Below are 19,638 nucleotides of genomic sequence, written 5' to 3'. Positions count from 1 at the left end.
GAACAAGTCTACACAGGCACATAAAACAGTGCAAAACACAAATAACGAATACAAAACCTGTAAAACAGTTACTTTTCCAGGAGTATCCATAACAAATAACTATGCAAAGTCACTTTTACAGTTTTCCAGACACTAATACCCGTTAGGTCCTCTGCTATCCTATTTCATTGGTATTACAAGCTCCATCATTTCAGCCCTCTGGAATATACATCAATCAAGTTGATCTTATTCGGAAAGTGTGCCTACTGCAGGATAAAAATGCTTCACTGCCAGCTTTTTTTAATGTGCTCCATTGTGTGGACAGTAAAAAATAGACTTTATCTATTTCAATTGATTACTTTGTTCAATGCACTTCTTACCAGCAAGCTATAGATAAAAAACACTTACTTCCTTGATATGAGGGAGAGCTGTTTGGGTGAAAAGTCCTCTATATACCTTTGAAGTGTGATACCTTGAATGTTTTTATCTGGATAGCTCCATCTTTCACCATCCATGTTTTCAATTACTGTGAAAGTCCACTGGAGCTGCTATATGAGGTTTCTGTTTTTAGTTGACATCAGAGTGCAGGGTACCAAATGTGCTACTATTTTGAATGAGGGTGGCCATTGTCCCAGCATCCTAAGCTATGTGGTGACTGGTGGCGATGGTTCAAATACAGTGACACAGGCTTTTCTACCTGTAACCTATTGGAAAGACTGTCTATTACATTCCCCAGCAAGCAACTGACCAGTTCTATTAAGCTTCATCATGTGTGAGGGATGCCTGGAGGATGTATGTTTTGTGTATGAGAAATGAGTGTATTAGAGGTGGATGGGTGAACGGTGGGGTAATTGGTTTTAACTCAGCCTGGTTGCTGTGAAATATGGTGGTCTCCTTTGTATCAAGTTGTTATTGTTCATCTTGGACATACCAGTCTAACAGGACACCTTCCCAGCCTCTATTCCCAAAACCTCTACTACTTAGTGGGCAGAGATATAAGCTGATTTGCTTTGTCTCACTGTGGTTTCTCCTACCTGGATGAGACTTTTCCTATGTTCCATTTTCAATGTTGTGAAAATGTGCTGGGGCAAAAGGGGCATATTCAGGCTTCTGTCTCATCTCAAAACAAATAACATCTTGGTCTGCCTGTGGAATCTAGGCTCAGAAGCCTAAAATCAGTACAGCAACTGGGAAGGGATTGGAGGAGCACACATTTTTTTTTTTTTAAACTCTTGTAGACCCTTGGTTTTCTGTGGGAGTTAGTTCTTCATTCAACTTTATTGTCTTTGCTCTGAGGACGACTGCACACTAGTATTTGGAGAGCGGACACCAGACCAGTGGTTAGAATCTACTGGATTGCTACCTTCCCTATAGATGGTGCCAAAGTCTGGAAAACACTTGTGACCGGTAGTTCTGCTGAGGTCTGGTTAGAGAAGGAAGGCTGACCCTCCAGTCAATGAGCTAAACTACATATGTTAGGAAGCGTGGCTAGATCTCCGATAAGGACTAACATGAGGACAGGTTGATGAATTGAGTCTGCCCATGCCACAACTGGTCACCACAGCCAAAGGATGAAGCAAGATCATTATCTGTGACATGGAACAGCCCTATCATCTTCACATTTAGAGAAGGGTTAACACCTGTTATCTCCAACTCACCCCATGATCTTAGAGTCCCAGTAACTGAATGCCCCACCAAACCTAGAGGAGGGAGGCAGTCAACTTTTCACCTCCACAGTAAGTCTGCCAGCTGGAGCCTAACCCTAAACCACCAGCAACAACAATGTATGCTTCCAGTCCTGTGGGAGGCCATCACTGGAATTGTTTTACTGCAACTGGTGGATGCCAATGTACAGGCCCGTAAAGGAAAAGGCACCTTTGGGATATAATAGAAGAAGTTAGGCCAGTATTTCTCTCCGACTAATTAAACAGCACTGGAACAAAACAAGTCCTTAATTGGTCCTTGTGCTTCGGCTGACTGGAGTACATGGAGAGCAACTCTCTGAAATGAGCATGTCGTGGAGCAACACAAGCAGGGAGGTTAAATGGCTGTGAATGATCCAATTAACACTTGCATCACTTGAAGGTCAATGATGTGTGGGACCATCACATGTACTGCATGTGACCAACCTGTACTATAGGTTGACCTTAATGGAGCCACCATCACCCTTTGCCAGGGTCAATAAGAAAACAAGATCTCAAGCTTTTCATCATTGGGGTTAGGGATGTGTCAATAGGCTTAGGACAGTTGCCTTAATTCTGAAATCATTAGAATCTATGGTCTACTATATACAATTTACAGATAACACAGTTTAATGTTACTGTATTGCCCCAGGTGCAGGTCTAGTGGATACCACGATTACAATTGGTTCTGAAAGAAATGCAATAAGCAGTTTACAGGAAAATGCTTAGACCTTCTGTTTTGTGCTAAATTTTCACTGCCTTAAAAAAACTACTAATTTCATAAGCACATTGTGCTTATTGAGTTTAATTACTATGCCAAACTGCCTGAACTGCACACTTACAGCAACATCCTGGAGTAGGCATCAATATCTTATCCCTATTACGCTAGAAGAGTCAAGTGTACATACAAATTACTTTGGTTATCCACAATATAGTAATGGCAGATTGAGAGTTATACAAATGGCAACTACCAAACACAATAGTGGCAGAGGCCCTGGGATACCAGTGGAAAACAACATTATTCACCATGAATTCTGCCCAGTGACCACTGATAGCCCAAGGGTCCATAGGAAGACCCATACAGTTCTCTTATTATGAGTTACATGTTTGTCTTAAGCTGTATTTCTTACCAAATAGAAAACACACAGTAGTTAATATTTATCTAGCATGGTAGTATCTAAGACAAGGCCAATACTAGGTCCCTGTGATGAGGGATGTAGAGAAGAGAGGGAAGAATGTCTCTACATTGAAAGCCATGGTACACGTTTAATATGCCCTCTCTTGTTTACAAATTTGGTGACCGACCTCCCATTGATATTGTTAAAAGGGGGAAGGGAACAATACCTTCCACTGTGTTCCTGGTAAAGCCACCAGACTAGTTTAAAAAACAATAGGGATTAAAACATTGGCAGTAAAGGACAATATTTCATAGTAAAAAAATCTTGTTTGTTTGAAAATATCAGTTAGCACCATCTCATGTACTGCAGACAAAAGACAAACGAAATCAATGCAACTAATGTTTTGAAGTTACAAACATCAAGATACTCTGAAATATTGAATTTTCACGCACACAGTTTTTAAGATTGCTGTGCCAAAAGAGAAGTCTACAATGACTGTCCCACTCTGTTGTGCTTTTCTGCTGTCACACAAACACCCCAGTGGCAGTGTTCTGCGGCTCAGCCCTTACAAGAAGCTGGAACCCTCTTTTGTGTTCATTCTATTCCCTAATGATATTATGTGTTCTACTGCTTCAGTTAAAGTTCCGCCCAAAGTGCTTGATATTACCAGTAGCCTTCTTTCTTGAGGTACCGCATGTGATCTTTGTACAGGATGAAGGTGATCTCAGCCTTCACTTTCTCCCCCTCTTCAATTGGATCCACAATCAGGAAGTCCCCTGCAAAGGATGGAAATGAAGAAAGTTACAAACCATGAGACGCACAAGGATTAGGTGTTAGCCTTGTTCTTTTCATTTGTCTACCTGTCTTAAAACTTTGTAGACTTCCCTCTGCCAAGAAGTGAAAAAATATGCAACATGCAAACATTTTGCCTATAAATGTTGCCATCTTTTTCATACATGATTTACACTTAGGCGACATGTAAGCAATTTCACAGAAACATTAACGGTCAAATTTATTTAAGGGCATTTCTTGCCTATAAATGTTGCCATCTTTTTCATACATGATTTACACTTAGGCGACATGTAAGCAATTTCACAGAAACATTAACGGTCAAATTTATTTAAGGGCATTTCTGCCCCTCCCCCCCTCCCCCCACCAGGGCCGGCTGAGCTAGAGGCCAAAATCTACAGGTAGGCACTTCGCAAAAACACCTCTGTTTTCTTTCAAAAATGTGGATGTGTCCACGTTGCGCTTTGGGGCGTTTCCTGTCGCAGGCGCTAGGCCTACCCACACAAGTGAGGTATCATTTTTATTGGGGGAACATAGATTAGCAAAACAAGTGTTATTGCCCCTTGTCTTTCTCTACATTTTTTCCTTCCAAATATAGGAGAGTGTGTAAAAAAGACATCTATTTGAGAAATGCCCTGTAATTCACATGCTAGTATGGTCACCCCGGAATTCAGAGATGTGCAAATAACCACTGCTCCTCAACACCTTATCTTGTGCCCTTTTTGGAAATACAAAGGTTTTCTTGATAGCTATTTTTTACTCTTTATATTTCAGCAAATGAATTGCTGTATACCCGGTATAGAATGAAAACGCACTGCAGGGTGGAGCTCATTTATTGGCTCTGGGTTCCTCGGGTTCTTGATGAACCTACAAGCCCTATATATCCCCGCAACCAGAGGAGTTCAGCAGACGTATCGGTATATTGCTTTCGATAATCTGACATTGCAGGGAAAAGTTACAGAGTAAAACGTAGAGAAAAATTTATGTTTTTTTCACCTCAATTTCAATATTTTTCTTTTTCAGTTGTTATTTTCTGTAGGAAACCCTTGTAGGATCTACACAAATGACCCCTTGCTGAATTCAGAATTTTGTCTACTTTTCAGAAATGTTTAGCTTTCCGGGATCCAGCATTGGTTTCGCCCCCATTTCTGTCACTAACTGGAAGGAGGCTAAAAGCACAAAATATAGTGAAAATGGGATATGTCCCAGTAAAATGCCAAAATTGTGTTGAAAATTTTGGTTTTCTGATTCAAGTCTGCCTGTTGCTGAAAGCTGGGAAGATGGTGATTTTAGCACCGCAAACCCTTTGTTGATGCCATTTTCAGGGGCAAAAATACATGCCTTCTTCTGCAGCCCTTTTTTCCCATTTAAAAAAAAAAAAAAAGTTTTTGCTGTATTTTGGCTACTTTCTTGGTCTCCTCTAGGGGAACCCACAAACTCTAAGTACCTCTAGAATCCCTAGGATGTTGGAAAAAGGACTCAAATTTGGCGTGGGTCGCTTATGTGGACAAAACGTTATGAGGGCCTAAGCGCAAACTGCCCCAAATAGCCAAAAAAAGGCTCGGCACAGGAGGGGGAAAGGCCTGGCAGCGAAGGAGTTAACATTCCACACTCCACCACTCCACACCACTCTCCTGTACGCCAGTAACTTTTAGCCATGCTGAACTGCAACCACGCTGGTGTACAACTTGGCTAAAACACATTGGCAAAGCCAACAGGTCTTGCATAGGTGTAACCTATTGCCTTAGCCAATACTTGTTTAAGATTCTAAAGACTTTCTATAACACCAAGAGAAAAAGGGCCATGCACAGTTACTTAAAGTGGTTTCCTACACTTACCTCTTTTAATCCAAATGTTTTTCCGGAATTTTGTCGGCATGCTGACAAGGAACTTCTTCCCATCCCCAGTTTCCACCTCATGAAGGTTATTTCCAGGAGTCCCGAGCACCTGGAGGATTTGCAGGGAAATAACTATTATATGTGCTATGCTAAAAACACATTCTAAAATGCACAAATTGTAGTGTTCTTCAGCATTCCAAAGTACAAGGAAAACATATTCATTGACATAGTAGTGGGCTGCAACACACATTTTTAATCAAATACCTAAATAGAAATGTTTTAGTGCCTAACTCAACTAATGTGCTGATTATGCCTGTGCTTTTGAGAAGAGACAATTTTTTTTATTCTAAGATGTTTATGCTGTACATTATTCCAGTGAATTTGGTAGCAAGGTATGCTTACCAAACCTTAAATGTATTAATACATGAAATAGAGTTTAGTTCCATAGCAGTACAACAAATCAGTGTGGTCTGCATGAATGAAAGACCATTATTCTGCCATCGTTTATTGTATAGAGAAAACTGGTAAAGTGAATAAAACACAAACCTTTATTGTGAGTACACAAACATAAAATCATGCACAATACCCAACTCTACAGACCATTGAAGTGCAACAGAAATGCGCGAAATGCTGTGCTTCTTACTGGTGGTGTAATATATATGTATATATATTTATATGGAAAATGTCACTTACCCAGTGTACATCTGTTCGAGGCATGTAGTGCTGCAGATTTACATGCTATGCATATCTCTTCCGACATCTAGTGTTGGGCTCGGAGTGTTACAAGTTGTTTTTCTTCGAAGAAGTCTTTTCGGAGTCACGGGATAAAGTGACTCTTCCTCTCGGTTACAGTGCGCATGGGTATCGACTCAATTGTTATATTATTTTTCCGCAAAGGGTGAAGAAAGGAGTGATTGATTATAAGAATATAAAGAGATGTCCATGCAAATGTAAATGTATCTACATATGTACAAATGAATAACTGAAACGACTACAGGCTTCCGGGGAGGAGGGAATCTGCATCACTACATGCCACAAACAGATGTACACTGTGTAAGTTACATTTTCCATTCAATGGCATGTGTAGCTGCAGATACACATGCTATGCAAAGACTGCAAAGCAGTTAATCCTCCCAAAAATAAGCAGTGGCTAGCCTGTAGGAGATGAAGTTGTTTGAAATAATGTCCGTAAGACAGCTCGACCAACATTGGCCTGATGCTTTGAAAATACATCTACACAATAATGTTTTGTAAATGTATGAGGAGTGGATCATGTGGCAACTTTACATATATCAGCCATTGGTATGTTTCCTAAGAATGCCATAGACACACCTTTCTTTCTTGTAGCATGTGCCCTAGGTGTGATCAAAAGTTGTCTTTTTGCCTTAATGTAACATGTTTGTATACATCTAACAATCCATCTTGCTAACCCTTGTTTAGAGATAGGATTGCCTTTAGGTGGTTGCTGAAAAGCAACAAAACATTATTTTGTTTTCCTAAAATCTTTAGTTCTATCTATATAGTACATAAGAGCTCTTTTGAGGTCCAGAGTATGAAGGGCTCTTTCTGCAACTGAGTCAGGCTGTGGGAAGAAGACTGGCAATTCTAATGTTTGGTTGATGTGAAAAGGAGATACTAGTTTTGGGAGAAATTTAGGATTTGTTCAAAGTACAACTTTATGTTTGTGTACTTGGAAAAAAGGTTCCTCAAGAGTGAATGCTTGTATTTCACTAACTCTTCGTACTGAGGTAATAGCTACAAGGAAGGCAACCTTCCATGTCAAAAATTGAATTTCACAAGAATGCATGGGTTCAAACAGTGGACCCATGAGCCTGGAAAGTACAATATTTAGATTCCAAGAAGGAACAGGTGGTGTTCTAGGTGGAATAATCTGTTTTAATCCTTCCATGAAGGCTTTAATAACAAGAACTCTGAACAGAGAAGTGTGTTGAATAATTTGTAAGAATGCAGATATTGCAGTAAGGGGAATTTTGATGGATGAGAAAGCTAAATTTGTTTTTTGCAAATGGAGTAGGTAACATACAATATCCTGTATCAATGCTGTAAGTCGATCAATGTTTTTAGATTGACAGTAGTAGACAAATCTTTTCCATTTGTTAGCAGAACATTGTCTAGTCATAGGTTTACATGCTTGCTTGAGTACTTCCATACATTCCGATTGAAGGTCTAGGTATTCACATTTTATAACTTCAGGAGCCAAATCGCTAAATTGAGAGCACTGGGGTTTGGGTGCCTGATTTGACCTTTGTTTTGTGTTAACAAATCTGGTCTGTTTCGGAGTTCGGAATGGGGTACTACAGACAGGACTAATAGTGTTGTGTACCAATGTTGATGTGCCCATGTTGGAGCTATAAGTATCATGGTGAGAGATGTCTGGCATAGTTTGCTGAATTGAAATGGAAGGAGTGGGGGAAGGGGAAATGCGTAAGCAAATATCCCTGACCAATTGATCCACAGAGCATTGCCCTTGGTTAGGGGATGTGGGTGCCTGGATGCAAAGTTTTGGCATTTTGCATTTTTGCTTGTTGAGAATAGGTCTATCACTGATGTTCCCCACTTCTGAAGTGAATCTCCTATTTGTGCGTCTGTTGGTGATTTCTGCTTAAGAGATTCACCAGCTGATTGTGTATTCCTGGAAGTTATTCTGCTAACAGATGAATGTGATTGTGAATTGCCCATTTCCGTATTGTCTGGGCTAGTAGGGACAGTTGAGATGAATGTGTTGCGCCTTGTTTTCTGAGGTAATACATGGTTGTCATGTTGTCTGTTTTTATCAGAACAATCTTGTGTTTGAGAAGGGGTTGAAATGCCTTTAGGGCAAGAAACACAGCCAATAATTCTAAATGGTTTATGTGAATTTTCTTCTGATTGGAATCCAATTCCCCTTAAATGGTATGGTTGTTGAGATGGGCTCCCCAACCTATCATTGATGCGTCTGTTGTTATTATGGTCTGAGGCACAGGGTCTTGAAATGACCGTCCCTTCATTAGATTGCTGAGATTCCATCATTAAAGGGACGTGTGCGTTTAGCGGTCTATCAACACTAGATCTTGCAACTGACCTAGTGCCTGAGAACATGGTTGTGAGAGGCATTGTTGTAAAGGCATCATGTTGAATCTTGCATGCAATCATTCCTAGAATTTTCATGATAAATCTTACAGTGTATTGTTGATTTGGCTGTATGTGTGGTATGAGATTTTGAAAAGCTTGTATCCTTTGTGTATTTGGATATGCTAGGACTTTTTGAGTATTGAGAATAGCACCTAGGTAAGGTTGTACTTGTGCTGGTCGAAGGAGAGATTTCTGGTAGTTTAGAGTGAACCCTAGTGTATGTAGGGTTTCTATTACATACTGAGTGTGTTGTTGACATTGTGTAAAATTGCTTGATTTTATTATCCAATCATCTAGATATGGAAAGTCTTGAAGGTGCCTTCTTAAGTAGGCTGCTACTACTGCTAGACATTTTGTGAACACTCTTGGAGGTGTTGTTATGCCGAATGGCAGAACTTTGAACTGGTAATGTTTCCCTGCTATGACAAACCTGAGGTATTTTCTGTGAGCTGGATGGATGGGTATATGGAAGTACGCATCTTTGAGGTCTAAAGCAGTCATGTAATCTTGTTGTTGTAGTAGTGGAATGACATCCTGCAGAGTTACCATGTGAAAATGTTCTGACAGGATGTACAGATTGAGAGGCCTGAGATCTAGGATAGGCCTTAGAGTGCCTTCTTTTTTGGGAATGACGAAGTACAGTGAGTATACTTGTGTTCCTTGCTGAGAGTGTGGGATCAATTCTATTGCTTGTTTTAGTAGTAGAGATTGTACCTCCTGTTGCAACAAAACGTTGTGTTCTGGGGACAATTTGTGGTAACGTGATGGAATGTTTGGAGGGGTGGAGATTAATTCTAGGCAATAGCCATTGCAGATAATTGACAACACCCAGTTGTCTGTGGTGATATTTTGCCAATGAGAATGGAATTGTTGTAGTCTTCCCCCCACTAGAGATGTGTGGGGTCGAGGGGTGGGAAAGAAGTCACTGTTTGGATGGTGTAGTGGTTTGTTTTGAGGCTAGGAACTTGCCTGTTTCTAAAATATTGTCCTCTATAGGATCCTCTAAACCCCCTTTCTGATATTGTTGCTGCGGCTGTCCCGGCTTTGTTTGGGAGGTAGAAGCCTCAGTGGATTGTGGCTTGAATCCTCCTCTAAACTGTTGCCTGTGAAAGAAGCCTCTATACGGTGCTGTGTGTAATGCTCCCATTGCTTTGGCAGTGTCTGAGTCTTTCCTCAGTTTTTCCATAGCTGTATCGACTTCAGGGCCAAATAAATGCTTTTTACCAAAAGGCATATTGAGTACTGCCTGCTGGATTTCTAGTGTAAAACCAGAAGAACGTAGCCATGCATGTCTTCTTATAGTAATGGCAGTATTGACACTTCTGGCTGCTGTATCTGCAGCATCAAGGGCAGACCGTATCTGATTATTGCTTATAACCTGACCCTCCTCTACAATCTGCTGTGCACTTTTCTGATGTTCCTTTGGGAGGTGCTGCAGGAGTTCTTGCATCTCGTCCCGGTGGGCTCTATCGTATCTCGCTAGCAGGGCTTGCGAGTTTGCAATTCTCCATTGGTTGGCCGCCTGTGTGGCCACTTTTTTGCCAGCAGCATCAAATTTCCTACTCTCCTTATCAGGCAAGGGGAGGAGCATCCCCTGATGATTGGCTATTAGCCCTCTTTCTAGCCGCACTCACTACCACTGAGTCTGGAGGAACTTGGTGTGTGATATAATCAGGGTCTGTAGGAGCAGGTTTGTATTTTTTGTGAATACACGGAGTAATTACTCTAGCTTTAAGTGGCTCCTTAAAAAATTTATCTGCATGTTTAACCATACCAGGTAACATAGAAAGGCACTGATATCTAGAGTGGGTGGAGGATAGAGTGTTAAACAGGAAATCCTCTTCTAGGGGTTCAGTGCTCATAAGCACCCCATGGTACGCAGCTGCCCTGGAAACAACCTGTGTGTATGCAGTAGTGTCCTCTGGTGGAGAATGCTTGAAGGGGTATAAATCAGGGTCATTGTCAGGAATAGGATCTGGATTGTATAAATCCCAAGGATCCACTGTATCACCATGTGAATACTGCAAATGCGTTACTTTAGGTAAAGGTGGTGGGCTAGTGGGTGGATGTGAAAAGGAAAGTTGTGGTGAATGAGGGGGAGAAGTAGGAGTAGGTGCTGGCTTCTCCTTCTGTTTATATTTTTTGGCTGGTGGTTGAGCAGTGTCTAATTGTTCCAGAAAGGCCAGCTTCCATTTGGTTTGCAGAGGAGGTGCAGTAGCTATTCTGCCAGTCTCTTTGTGGATTTGAATCCTGGATTATCTCTCATCCATAACCTCAAGGATATGCTGAATCTCAGTTATCCTCTTCAGGCGGTCTATAAGATTGTTCATGCAGTGATTTTGAACTCTGTTTGAGATGGCTCGAAAGTCCTAGCTCTTCTGAATAAGAAGATTTTTTCGGTTCCGAAGATGAAAGCTTTTTCAGTCCCAAAAATGGAGTCCGTTGTTTTGGTTCTGAAGCAGGGCATCGAGGCTTCGACTCAGATGAGTGAGGACGCTTACTCGAGTCCAAGGCAGAACTCTTTACAGATTTACTCGATTCCGATGTCAACGGATGAGTGGCCTTTTTCGGCACCGAACCCGAAGGTTGGTCGACGAGAGTCGTTTTTCGGGTCAAACCAGGGCCCTCTGGCAGTGGTGTACCCAAGGCCTTTGATGGTTTTTCATATGTGGGCGTAGGGGCAGACATACTCATGTGCTGTCCAGCAGTGATAGGCCTATCTTCTTCCAAATCTTGTTTGGAGTCGGTGTCTCGGATGGAGACCGCTGTCTGCGCCTGTTCTTTCTCCATGATGTCAAGATGTTTCGACGCCATTTCTAATCTTCTGGCTCTCTGATCACGCAGGGTCTTCTTGGATCGAAACGATCAACAGGCCTCACAATCTTCTTCTTTGTGATTGGGAGAAAGACACAGATTACAAACAAGGTGTTGGTCTGTGTAGGGAAATTTTGCGTGGCACTGAGGACAAAATCAAAATGGGGTCCGATCCATCAGGCTTCCACGCGGTAGGCCCAAACAGGCCGTAGTCAGGCGCACGTGCCCAGAAGGGCAAAATCTAGATTCCGACGGTACTAGCGGTTCGAGGGTAGGTGGAAACGTGATCGAAACAATACCGACGATTGAGTGGGTTTTCTGAAGTTTCCGATTCGAAATCTCGGAGTGAGAGGAAACACGTCTGAACCCGACAGCGGAAAGAAAACAAGCTAACAATGGAGTCGATGCCCATGCGCAGTATGACCGAGAGGAGGAGTCACTCAATCCCGTGACTCAGAAAAGACTTCTTAGAAGAAAAACAACTTGTAACACTCAGAGCCCAACACTAGATGGCAGAATAATGCATAGCATGTGTATCTGCAGCTACACATTCCATCAAACATATATATTATATATATATATATATATATATGGTGCAGGAGCAGTGTTCTGATCTTTGACCAATGTGTGACTACAGGACGACACCCCCGTCGGACACGCATGACACATGAACCCCCATTAAAAAGGGTACATTGGAAGGCGTGATCCTCCAGTATCAGGTGACAGCATTATGCCTCACATGTATGTTTGAATTTGTCTATAGGCAGGGATAGTACAATAGCCCTCACAAAGGTCCTTAGACCCATTGGGCTCATTGAGAAGCGCTGCAAGATGTTGGCTAGATTTTGAGGTCCCTTAGACCATTGTGTCCAGATGAGACCCAATTAATTTGTTTTTATTCATACCTTTGGTTCCGTTGAATAAAGGACAGTCCTAGGGTATACCAACAGGTATTTTTTTTTATCAAAAAGACCTGGATCCCTGCTTTTATTCAGTTGGTATTTTATATAAGAACTCCCAAGAGGTTTGTTTGAGTCCACCCTGGTAGTACCATCTTACCAGGGTGTGAATAGATTGCCTATGATGAAGCATGTCACGACTAGTGGGTGAGGAGCCTACTCCATTTCTTGGAAGGACCCATTGGTTGACTGTAAGGGAGCTTAAAGATATGTGGTAGATATGAAAACAATATCTGATCTTTATTCTTCTCTCACCATTACTCCTTGGTGGCTTAGCTTCTATTGTGTATGATGAGATACCCTATCTAACCACAGATTCCTCGCCCTGTGAATAATCCTCAGGTGTCAAGAGTAGATCCAGAAAATTTCAGAGCGGTTCTCCTGAGTGCTGTAGACAAGTGCCATTCCATTCACACTGACATCAGTTGCTTCTGAGGCTGTCCAAGCCCTGAGCTGTAGAATTCTTGGGCAAATTGATATGACCAGTATGCAGATCTCTAGAATGGGACCTCTTTAGATGGAAAAGAGTACATTTCACAGAACAGGGAGGTGACAGGGTTGGTAAGTAATCCACAGTTAGAGTGTCCACTAGAAGGTTTACTGAAGGTAAGTAAATTGTTCTTCTGATGGGTACTTCTAGCTGCAGATTGCTCAACTCATGTTGATACAATAGCAGGAACCTCCCCTCCTCCCCAAAGATGATTGGTCTGTAAAAGGTTATACGACGGAACACCGACTTCCGAAACAACTAGTGCCTTAACAACGAGGTCGGAACACCGACCTCGTTGTTATTACTAATGCCTTTACCACGAATGCCTTAAGAACGATATTTCGTTGTAAAGGCATTCCTGATAAAAGCATTAGTAATAGGCACCATTGATCCTGCATCCCTCACCTCACCCCACCCCCCCAACCCCACCCCAAAACCTAAAACCCCCTGACCCCCCACCCCCTCCCCAAAACCAAAAACGCCCCCCCCAACCCCACCCCAAAACCTAAAAAACCCCTGAACCCCCACCCCCTCCCCAAAACCAAAAACAACCCACCCCCCCAACCCCACCCCAAAACCTAAAACCCCCTGAACCCCCACCCCCTCCCCCTCCCCAAAACCTAAAACCCTCCACTTACCTTAGTCGTCCCCTCATCACCTGCATCGTCCTCCTTAGCCGACTCCCTTCTTTGTACCTTAACCATGCATGTTCGTTGTTCAGAACATGCGTAGTTAAGGCACAAAATAACAGAGTCGTGGTTAAAGAAAGCGTTGTTTCCGCTTTCGTTAACCACGACTTCGTTATCAAAACTTCGGCATAAAGGACGTTTCCCCTGTAAAATGGCTCAGATTAAACCATCCTGCATGATTGAGCGGGAAAATTCTCTCTCTTGACTGACATGACTGTTAAGGCAGTAGTGGTTTGTTAATGAATGTGTACAGAGGCCTACATGGCTACCTAGTAGATATTCAAGATAGGCGCTATGCATGCTAACACAGTGGTAGCAGCTTTGGCCCTGACACAATTAGCTCGCAAGCCTCCTCAGGCTGCTTTTTCACCACTGCGTAACAAATCTTTATGAAGGGGCAATCCATCTGGAGATGGTCTATTTGGCCCTGGTTCACATTTCTTTGCCCTAGAAAACACGATGAAGAGTTGAAGGTCCATTCGATGTTCCTTAATACGATTGATATAAAAGCTCAGTGCTCTTTTAGGGTTCAGACACTGGAATCTTTCTTCCCCCTTTGAGTGGTAAGTGGAGCAAAGAATGCAGGAAAGGTTGATGACCTGGCAGACATGAAAAGGAATAACCACTTTCAATAAAAAGTAAGCTCAGATCCTTGAAACCAACTTATCTGGGAAGAAGGTTGTATTAGGTGGATTTACACAGAGAGCCTAAAGTTCGATCACACGTATAGCTGATATTAAGGCAATAAGAAAGACGGTCTTTAATGTCAGGAGTTTCAAGGGGCAATTGTACAACAGCTCAAAGGTGGTGCACATCAATAATGCGGGGATTAAGTTAAAGTTCCACTGGGGCGTCACAAAAGGTTCAGGTGGAACCAAATGTTACAAATCTCATAAAAAATTGTAATTTAAATAAATAAGGCTATACTGGCAACCACAAAATGGCCAAAAAAGGCAAAAGGCGAGTCATTGCTGGGCTACAATGAGAAAAAACAGTAAAACTTCACACAACTTTGCCTGGAAAAATGTAAATTTGTCAGGTGTCACACAAATCCAGAAATTTGTCCCAGCAGTTGGCGTACACGTGTTTGGTGGAGTGACAGCTCAACACCAAGATGACATCAATGAAATCTGGTGCAGGTCGAAGGAGGTCAGCTGTCATCGCTCAATCACCAGACATGAAGATGCACAGTTACAGGCCTGGGTGCAAATCTCTGCCCTGCTGCTGTGAAAGAAGATCTTCCCAAATTGGTATGGTAGGTTGACTGGAGAACAGATGGTCATGCCCACAAGTTCAGAGTATCACACTCTCCTGGCCCAATTTGATGCCATTTGGATGACTTGGGCATGGACGTTCCTTATCTTATTCTGAACCCTGGGTGGACGAGGCAGGCAGTGGCAAAAAGGCACAAAAGGAGTCCTGAGTTCCACTCTAGACCAGTGATTCTTAATCTTTTGACCTCTAAGGACCCCCAGTTAATCATTACTGGTATCTGCGGACCCCCACCCTCCAGAGTCACTACTGGAAGCCACGAGCCTAAGACCTAAGCATTTTCAATGATTTGAACCGCAAAACAATACACATCAATACAGAAACAAACATTCATCAAACAAATACACAAATTATTAACTATTTTATTTAATTCACAAATATTTAAAATATTGATCTTAATAGGAAGGTTTCAGCTTCTCCAAATTGAATTCAGGTCACTCATTGTTCATACTATATTCTGTTTGAGACACTTGCACTGCTCCTATGAATCAATCTGTGGATACTAACTTCTGTTTTAGCTTGCAATTACAGATTTCTTCACATTTACAGAATGTTTTAAAATTTTCAATTGTACATTTTGTTTCCTCATTTATATCCACTTCATGTATCTCTTAATATTATTTCATTTTCTAAGCTGTCACGGTCCCCCGAGGAGGCTTTGCGGACCCCAAGGAGTCAACGGACCACAGGCTAAGAACCACTGCTCTAGACAAAAGGGGTCTTCAAGACAGCTGCTTTAGAAACTCCAGCACACAGAAGTGCTGCTATTCCCTATTCTTGGTGGCGTTGCAAAGATCAAGCCAGGACTCTTTCCACTGTTGAAAGACGGCCTAAGTCACCTTAGATGTCATCTGCCATTAGTGACCTGCTAGGCACCTTCGGGTGAGTTCATACACCCTAGTGTTTAAAGATCCTGCCAGGTGATCCACCACCAGAGAAACCCCTTGGTGTCCACCCGCTTCCAAAGGTGTAGGACCTGAAAAATCTGTTTAGCTGGAAGGTCAGTTGTGGATAGACGCGAAACCCTTTACAGTAGCCACACAGAGGTCAAAATTGCTTGTGAAATTGCATTTTGTGGCCGCATTTCCTGCCCTGAACAGTTTACTTTGCATCAGTCTGGGATGGGACTTCATTCCCCAGACACACAGAAAGGCTGGTGAGCCCCAGGCGCACAACAGCTGACAAGCCTAAAGCGCGAGGAGACCCGCCGGGTGGGAGGCACACAGGACGCCCTCGGGCCAAGACCTGGCCCATCTTCACACGGAAGAGGCTGGGCCCACCCTATTGGCACCCTCTTGGCTCTTAGGAGGTTATCCTAAGCTATAATTACCTACCCATAATCATAGCTTATGGCCCTTCTTCTTCCTGAAGCATCTAGCTGATTGCTCTATATTATTATTCTACCATGGTTAAAAGGAAGAATTTGTGGGTGAAGAACAATGCTGGCCGGTTTCAGGGACTTCTTAGTACCACCCTGGATTCTTTCCTGGCAAGGGCGGTCGGGGTGGTTACCGAACAAATTGATTTAGCTGAGCAGCGCTTATCTCTTAAATTGTGTGAGTGCCAAATTACTCCGGTGTCCTCGGAACAGTCTCTGGGTGGAACTGAGCAGATGGGCATACAAAGCGGGCAGATTCTGGCCAAGGCCCTACGTAAATGAAGGACCAGTTAACAGACCAGGCTCAGAATCATATCCCAACGAAGCAACCTTCTTTTTTGGACACAATAAATAAACACTCTGTTAAAAGAAAGCAACAATCTAGGAGACTATGCACCAACGAGGCTTCGCGCTCTGATACTGAAAGTCATATTGAGCCTTAAGTTGGCAGTAATACTATTAGGTTCGAACTTAGTGAGCTCATAAAAGGTACTATGTCTGACTTTTTATTGCAAGTTAAGGAGATCATTGAAGTCTGTCTGACACCCTTAAAGGATAAGTTGCAGGCAATGGAGGCGAAGATAGCAGATCTGATCACCATGTATACTTTGGCTACATTAATTGACTGTGTTGCTACTCCAAGTTTTAATGCTAAGGGTACCAGTGGTCAATTAACCACAGGTCCCAGGGGGAAAAAGCAGCCATCCTCCGAGCCCTCACAAGCAGCCCCAGGTGATTCTGATGACATAGGTGGCATTACCCAACAGGATTCCATGCAACTTTTTGTCAATTTTAGGAATCAGCGCAGATCTTCGCAATGTCCTTGTCCAGCTTCGGCAAGAAGGCCTGAAAGCAACACAAGGAAGGAGATCTATAGTTATTTAAATCTTCCCCCAAACTGCTGCCTGAATGGTTCTGTTCTTTCTAATGTCCCTTGTCTACCGTCCTGCGTGGAGGAATCCACAGCTCAGTTAAGAAACAAGATGTGCCACTGGTTATCTCAGAACTCGGGTTGTCACGAGTCCAATGTCATTTTATTTGTCAGAAGAAATGGCTTAGTTGGCCCTCAGGTGAAATTGTTAAAGGGGGGATTATTGTGTGGGTATTAATTCTCACTACCCTGAGTTAGCTTGGTGATTGATCTTCACTCTCTCGCTTCATTCTCAACTGCCTGAAGGTATTAATTTGGTTCCATTGGGTTTCTTTTACAATCATTTGCAGCCCAGAGGGACCCCAAGCTTGGTATATATACTCCAGTCATGGGCAGAAATGAGGTTGGGTATAGGCTCCCCACTGTAACCAGCAACAGGTTTTCTGTACTATCAAGTATGGAGGACAATGGTTGACTATGTGTTGTCAAGTGCACTTCAAATCGTGCCAAACCCCTAGCATTGGGAACCCCAGGCCCTGTTAGCTCCATTCCTAAGTTTACTCCTCCTAGTCATTAAAAAAAAACAAGCTTGTATCACAAACTTGAAGAAAATCAACTAAATCAGGGGGACCGGGGAGTGTCACCCACTGTAGAGATTGGGAAGAGCTTACCTCTACTGCACTTACAGAAGTTTGATGTAACCGTGTAGCTTTGATCTCCTGGAATATAGCAGGACTAAAAAGGCAAAATGATGGATCTGGATTGGCAAGATTACATTGACAGGTTCCACTTTTGCCTCTTCCAGGAGACATGGTTATTAGAACCAGTAAGCCAGGATATGGGACTTTTCACATCAATGCTATTCCCTCTATGAAAGGCAGACCTTCAGGGGGACTACTGATATAGGTTAACATTTCTCTGTCGGTCCTGACAGAACTGATTGTGCTAGCTTCCACGGATATATACTGGGAATTCGGGCAAAGATGCAGGATGGAAGGGAAATGTGTTTGTTTAATGCTATATCAGGCCGAGAAAGCTCAGAATGGAATATCCAGTGGTCACTGATCCTGACAGAGCCATAAGTGCATTGAATCCCAAAGCCACTGTTATTGTGGGGGGGGGGGGGGGGGGGGAGACTTTAATTGCAAATATGAGAAATTCAGGGCTAGAAGCAATATTGGAAGATGAGGATGGGGGCCAGAGGTATTTCTTCTGTTGATGCAGGCCCTGCTGTACCATATACTGTAGAGTCTATGCAGCTACTCCAGAAGGCAATAGAACATAGCCTCCAAACGTGCAATGGCAGGATGGAGTCAGATTGCCCTAATGCATTCACATACGTGAAGGGGGCTGCATGCTCCTAGACAGAGTATATATTGTTTAGTGTAGGGAAATGGTAACTGGTTAAACATTTTGCAGTAGAAAGTAGACAAGATAGTGATCATAACTCCCTTTGCTTGCACGTGAGTAGAAGACTCCTTGGCTCCTGCCCTCCAGCTGATGGAGCTATCCAAGTCCATCCAGTGATTGGGAATAATCGAAGGTTACTTAGGTGGCCTTCTATACTGGCAAAAACAGATATTCTGGATAGGATTTATACAGTTTTTGCAGACATGCTATCTCCTTAAACAGGCTGGCCACCTTCTAGAATCCTGATTATGGCTGTATATTCTCTCTTAGCAGAGGAGATAAGGAACAACCTAACGAGAATCACTACGAAGAAAAATAAGGGGAAACCCAGAGGAAAGATTTGGACAAACTCACGATATTCAGAAAACTACAGAGAGGCTAAGAACATGGGGATTCGAGGTGCAAGGGCGGAGTATAAGAGTGTGTTAGAAGCACAGAGGGAATGGGACGATTACAACTGGAAAGATTTAGATGAAGCAGGGGGAAAAGGAAAGATAGTACAATGTTCTGAAAGATCGTAGCCCATGGTAGCAAAGATGTTTGCGCTTATACTGATAACTATATGGATCCTGAAATTTGGAGCAGACACTTTTCTGAGTTGTATTTATATACGGATGAACTGAATAGTGACGACTATAAAACAGATGACTGCCTGGTGACAACATAAGCCGATCAGGAAGATTACCAGGCCAACAATAAAGGTGAGGAGGATGAATTGTTAGAAGTTATAAAGAAAGAACAGGCCGATCATGTGTAATAATTGTAATAAGTTTTGGAATTTTGAGCCCCCCAGGTAGGCAGGGCACTCTAAAATTAGGCCCATGGTGGCTGACATAGTGGGGGGGGTTCTCCATGGGAGGGGGTAGGTAGGGATGGGTACAAGGGGCCTGTTTTTTTTGGGATAAGCACGGAAATAGTTACTCATTCACCTAGGCGGTGGGGTGGCGGGTTAGTTTTAAATGGCTAGAAGTGGTAAGGGCCAGGGTGAGGGGAGGCTTACGATAAAACTTCTCTCTTGGAATATTAATGGTTTGAGGACTAAATCGAGATGAAACAAAATTTTACAATATTTAAAGGATTCGTCGGCGCAAATCTTAATTTTGCAGGAGACTCATTTGGCGGCAGACGAGTGTAAAGAGCTATTTAGGACCCAAAAATGGGTTCAAATGTGTTTTTGCACCTCCCATAATTTTCATACAAGGGGAGTAGTTATCTTG

At 42.7% G+C, this 19,638-nt stretch overlaps 1 protein-coding gene across 2 annotated transcripts in view; it reads right to left on the bottom strand.

Moving 5' to 3' along the window:
* Positions 1-19,638, bottom strand: part of EIF1AD (eukaryotic translation initiation factor 1A domain containing) — a 262,470-nt gene that overhangs the window by 138,840 nt on the left and 103,992 nt on the right. For both annotated transcript variants that reach the window (XM_069207845.1, XM_069207844.1), the window contains 2 exons: positions 5,407-5,515; positions 3,447-3,555 (listed from right to left, as the gene is read on the bottom strand). In XM_069207845.1, the coding sequence (XP_069063946.1) occupies positions 3,447-3,555; positions 5,407-5,515 (218 nt within the window). The remainder of the gene's footprint in view (positions 1-3,446; positions 3,556-5,406; positions 5,516-19,638) is intronic.

Source organism: Pleurodeles waltl, chromosome 9, assembly GCF_031143425.1.
Source record: "Pleurodeles waltl isolate 20211129_DDA chromosome 9, aPleWal1.hap1.20221129, whole genome shotgun sequence".
Taxonomy (NCBI): Eukaryota; Metazoa; Chordata; class Amphibia; order Caudata; family Salamandridae; genus Pleurodeles; species Pleurodeles waltl.
The sequence above is the reverse complement of the archived record's forward strand: the minus strand, read 5'-3'. Positions and strand labels throughout refer to the sequence as shown.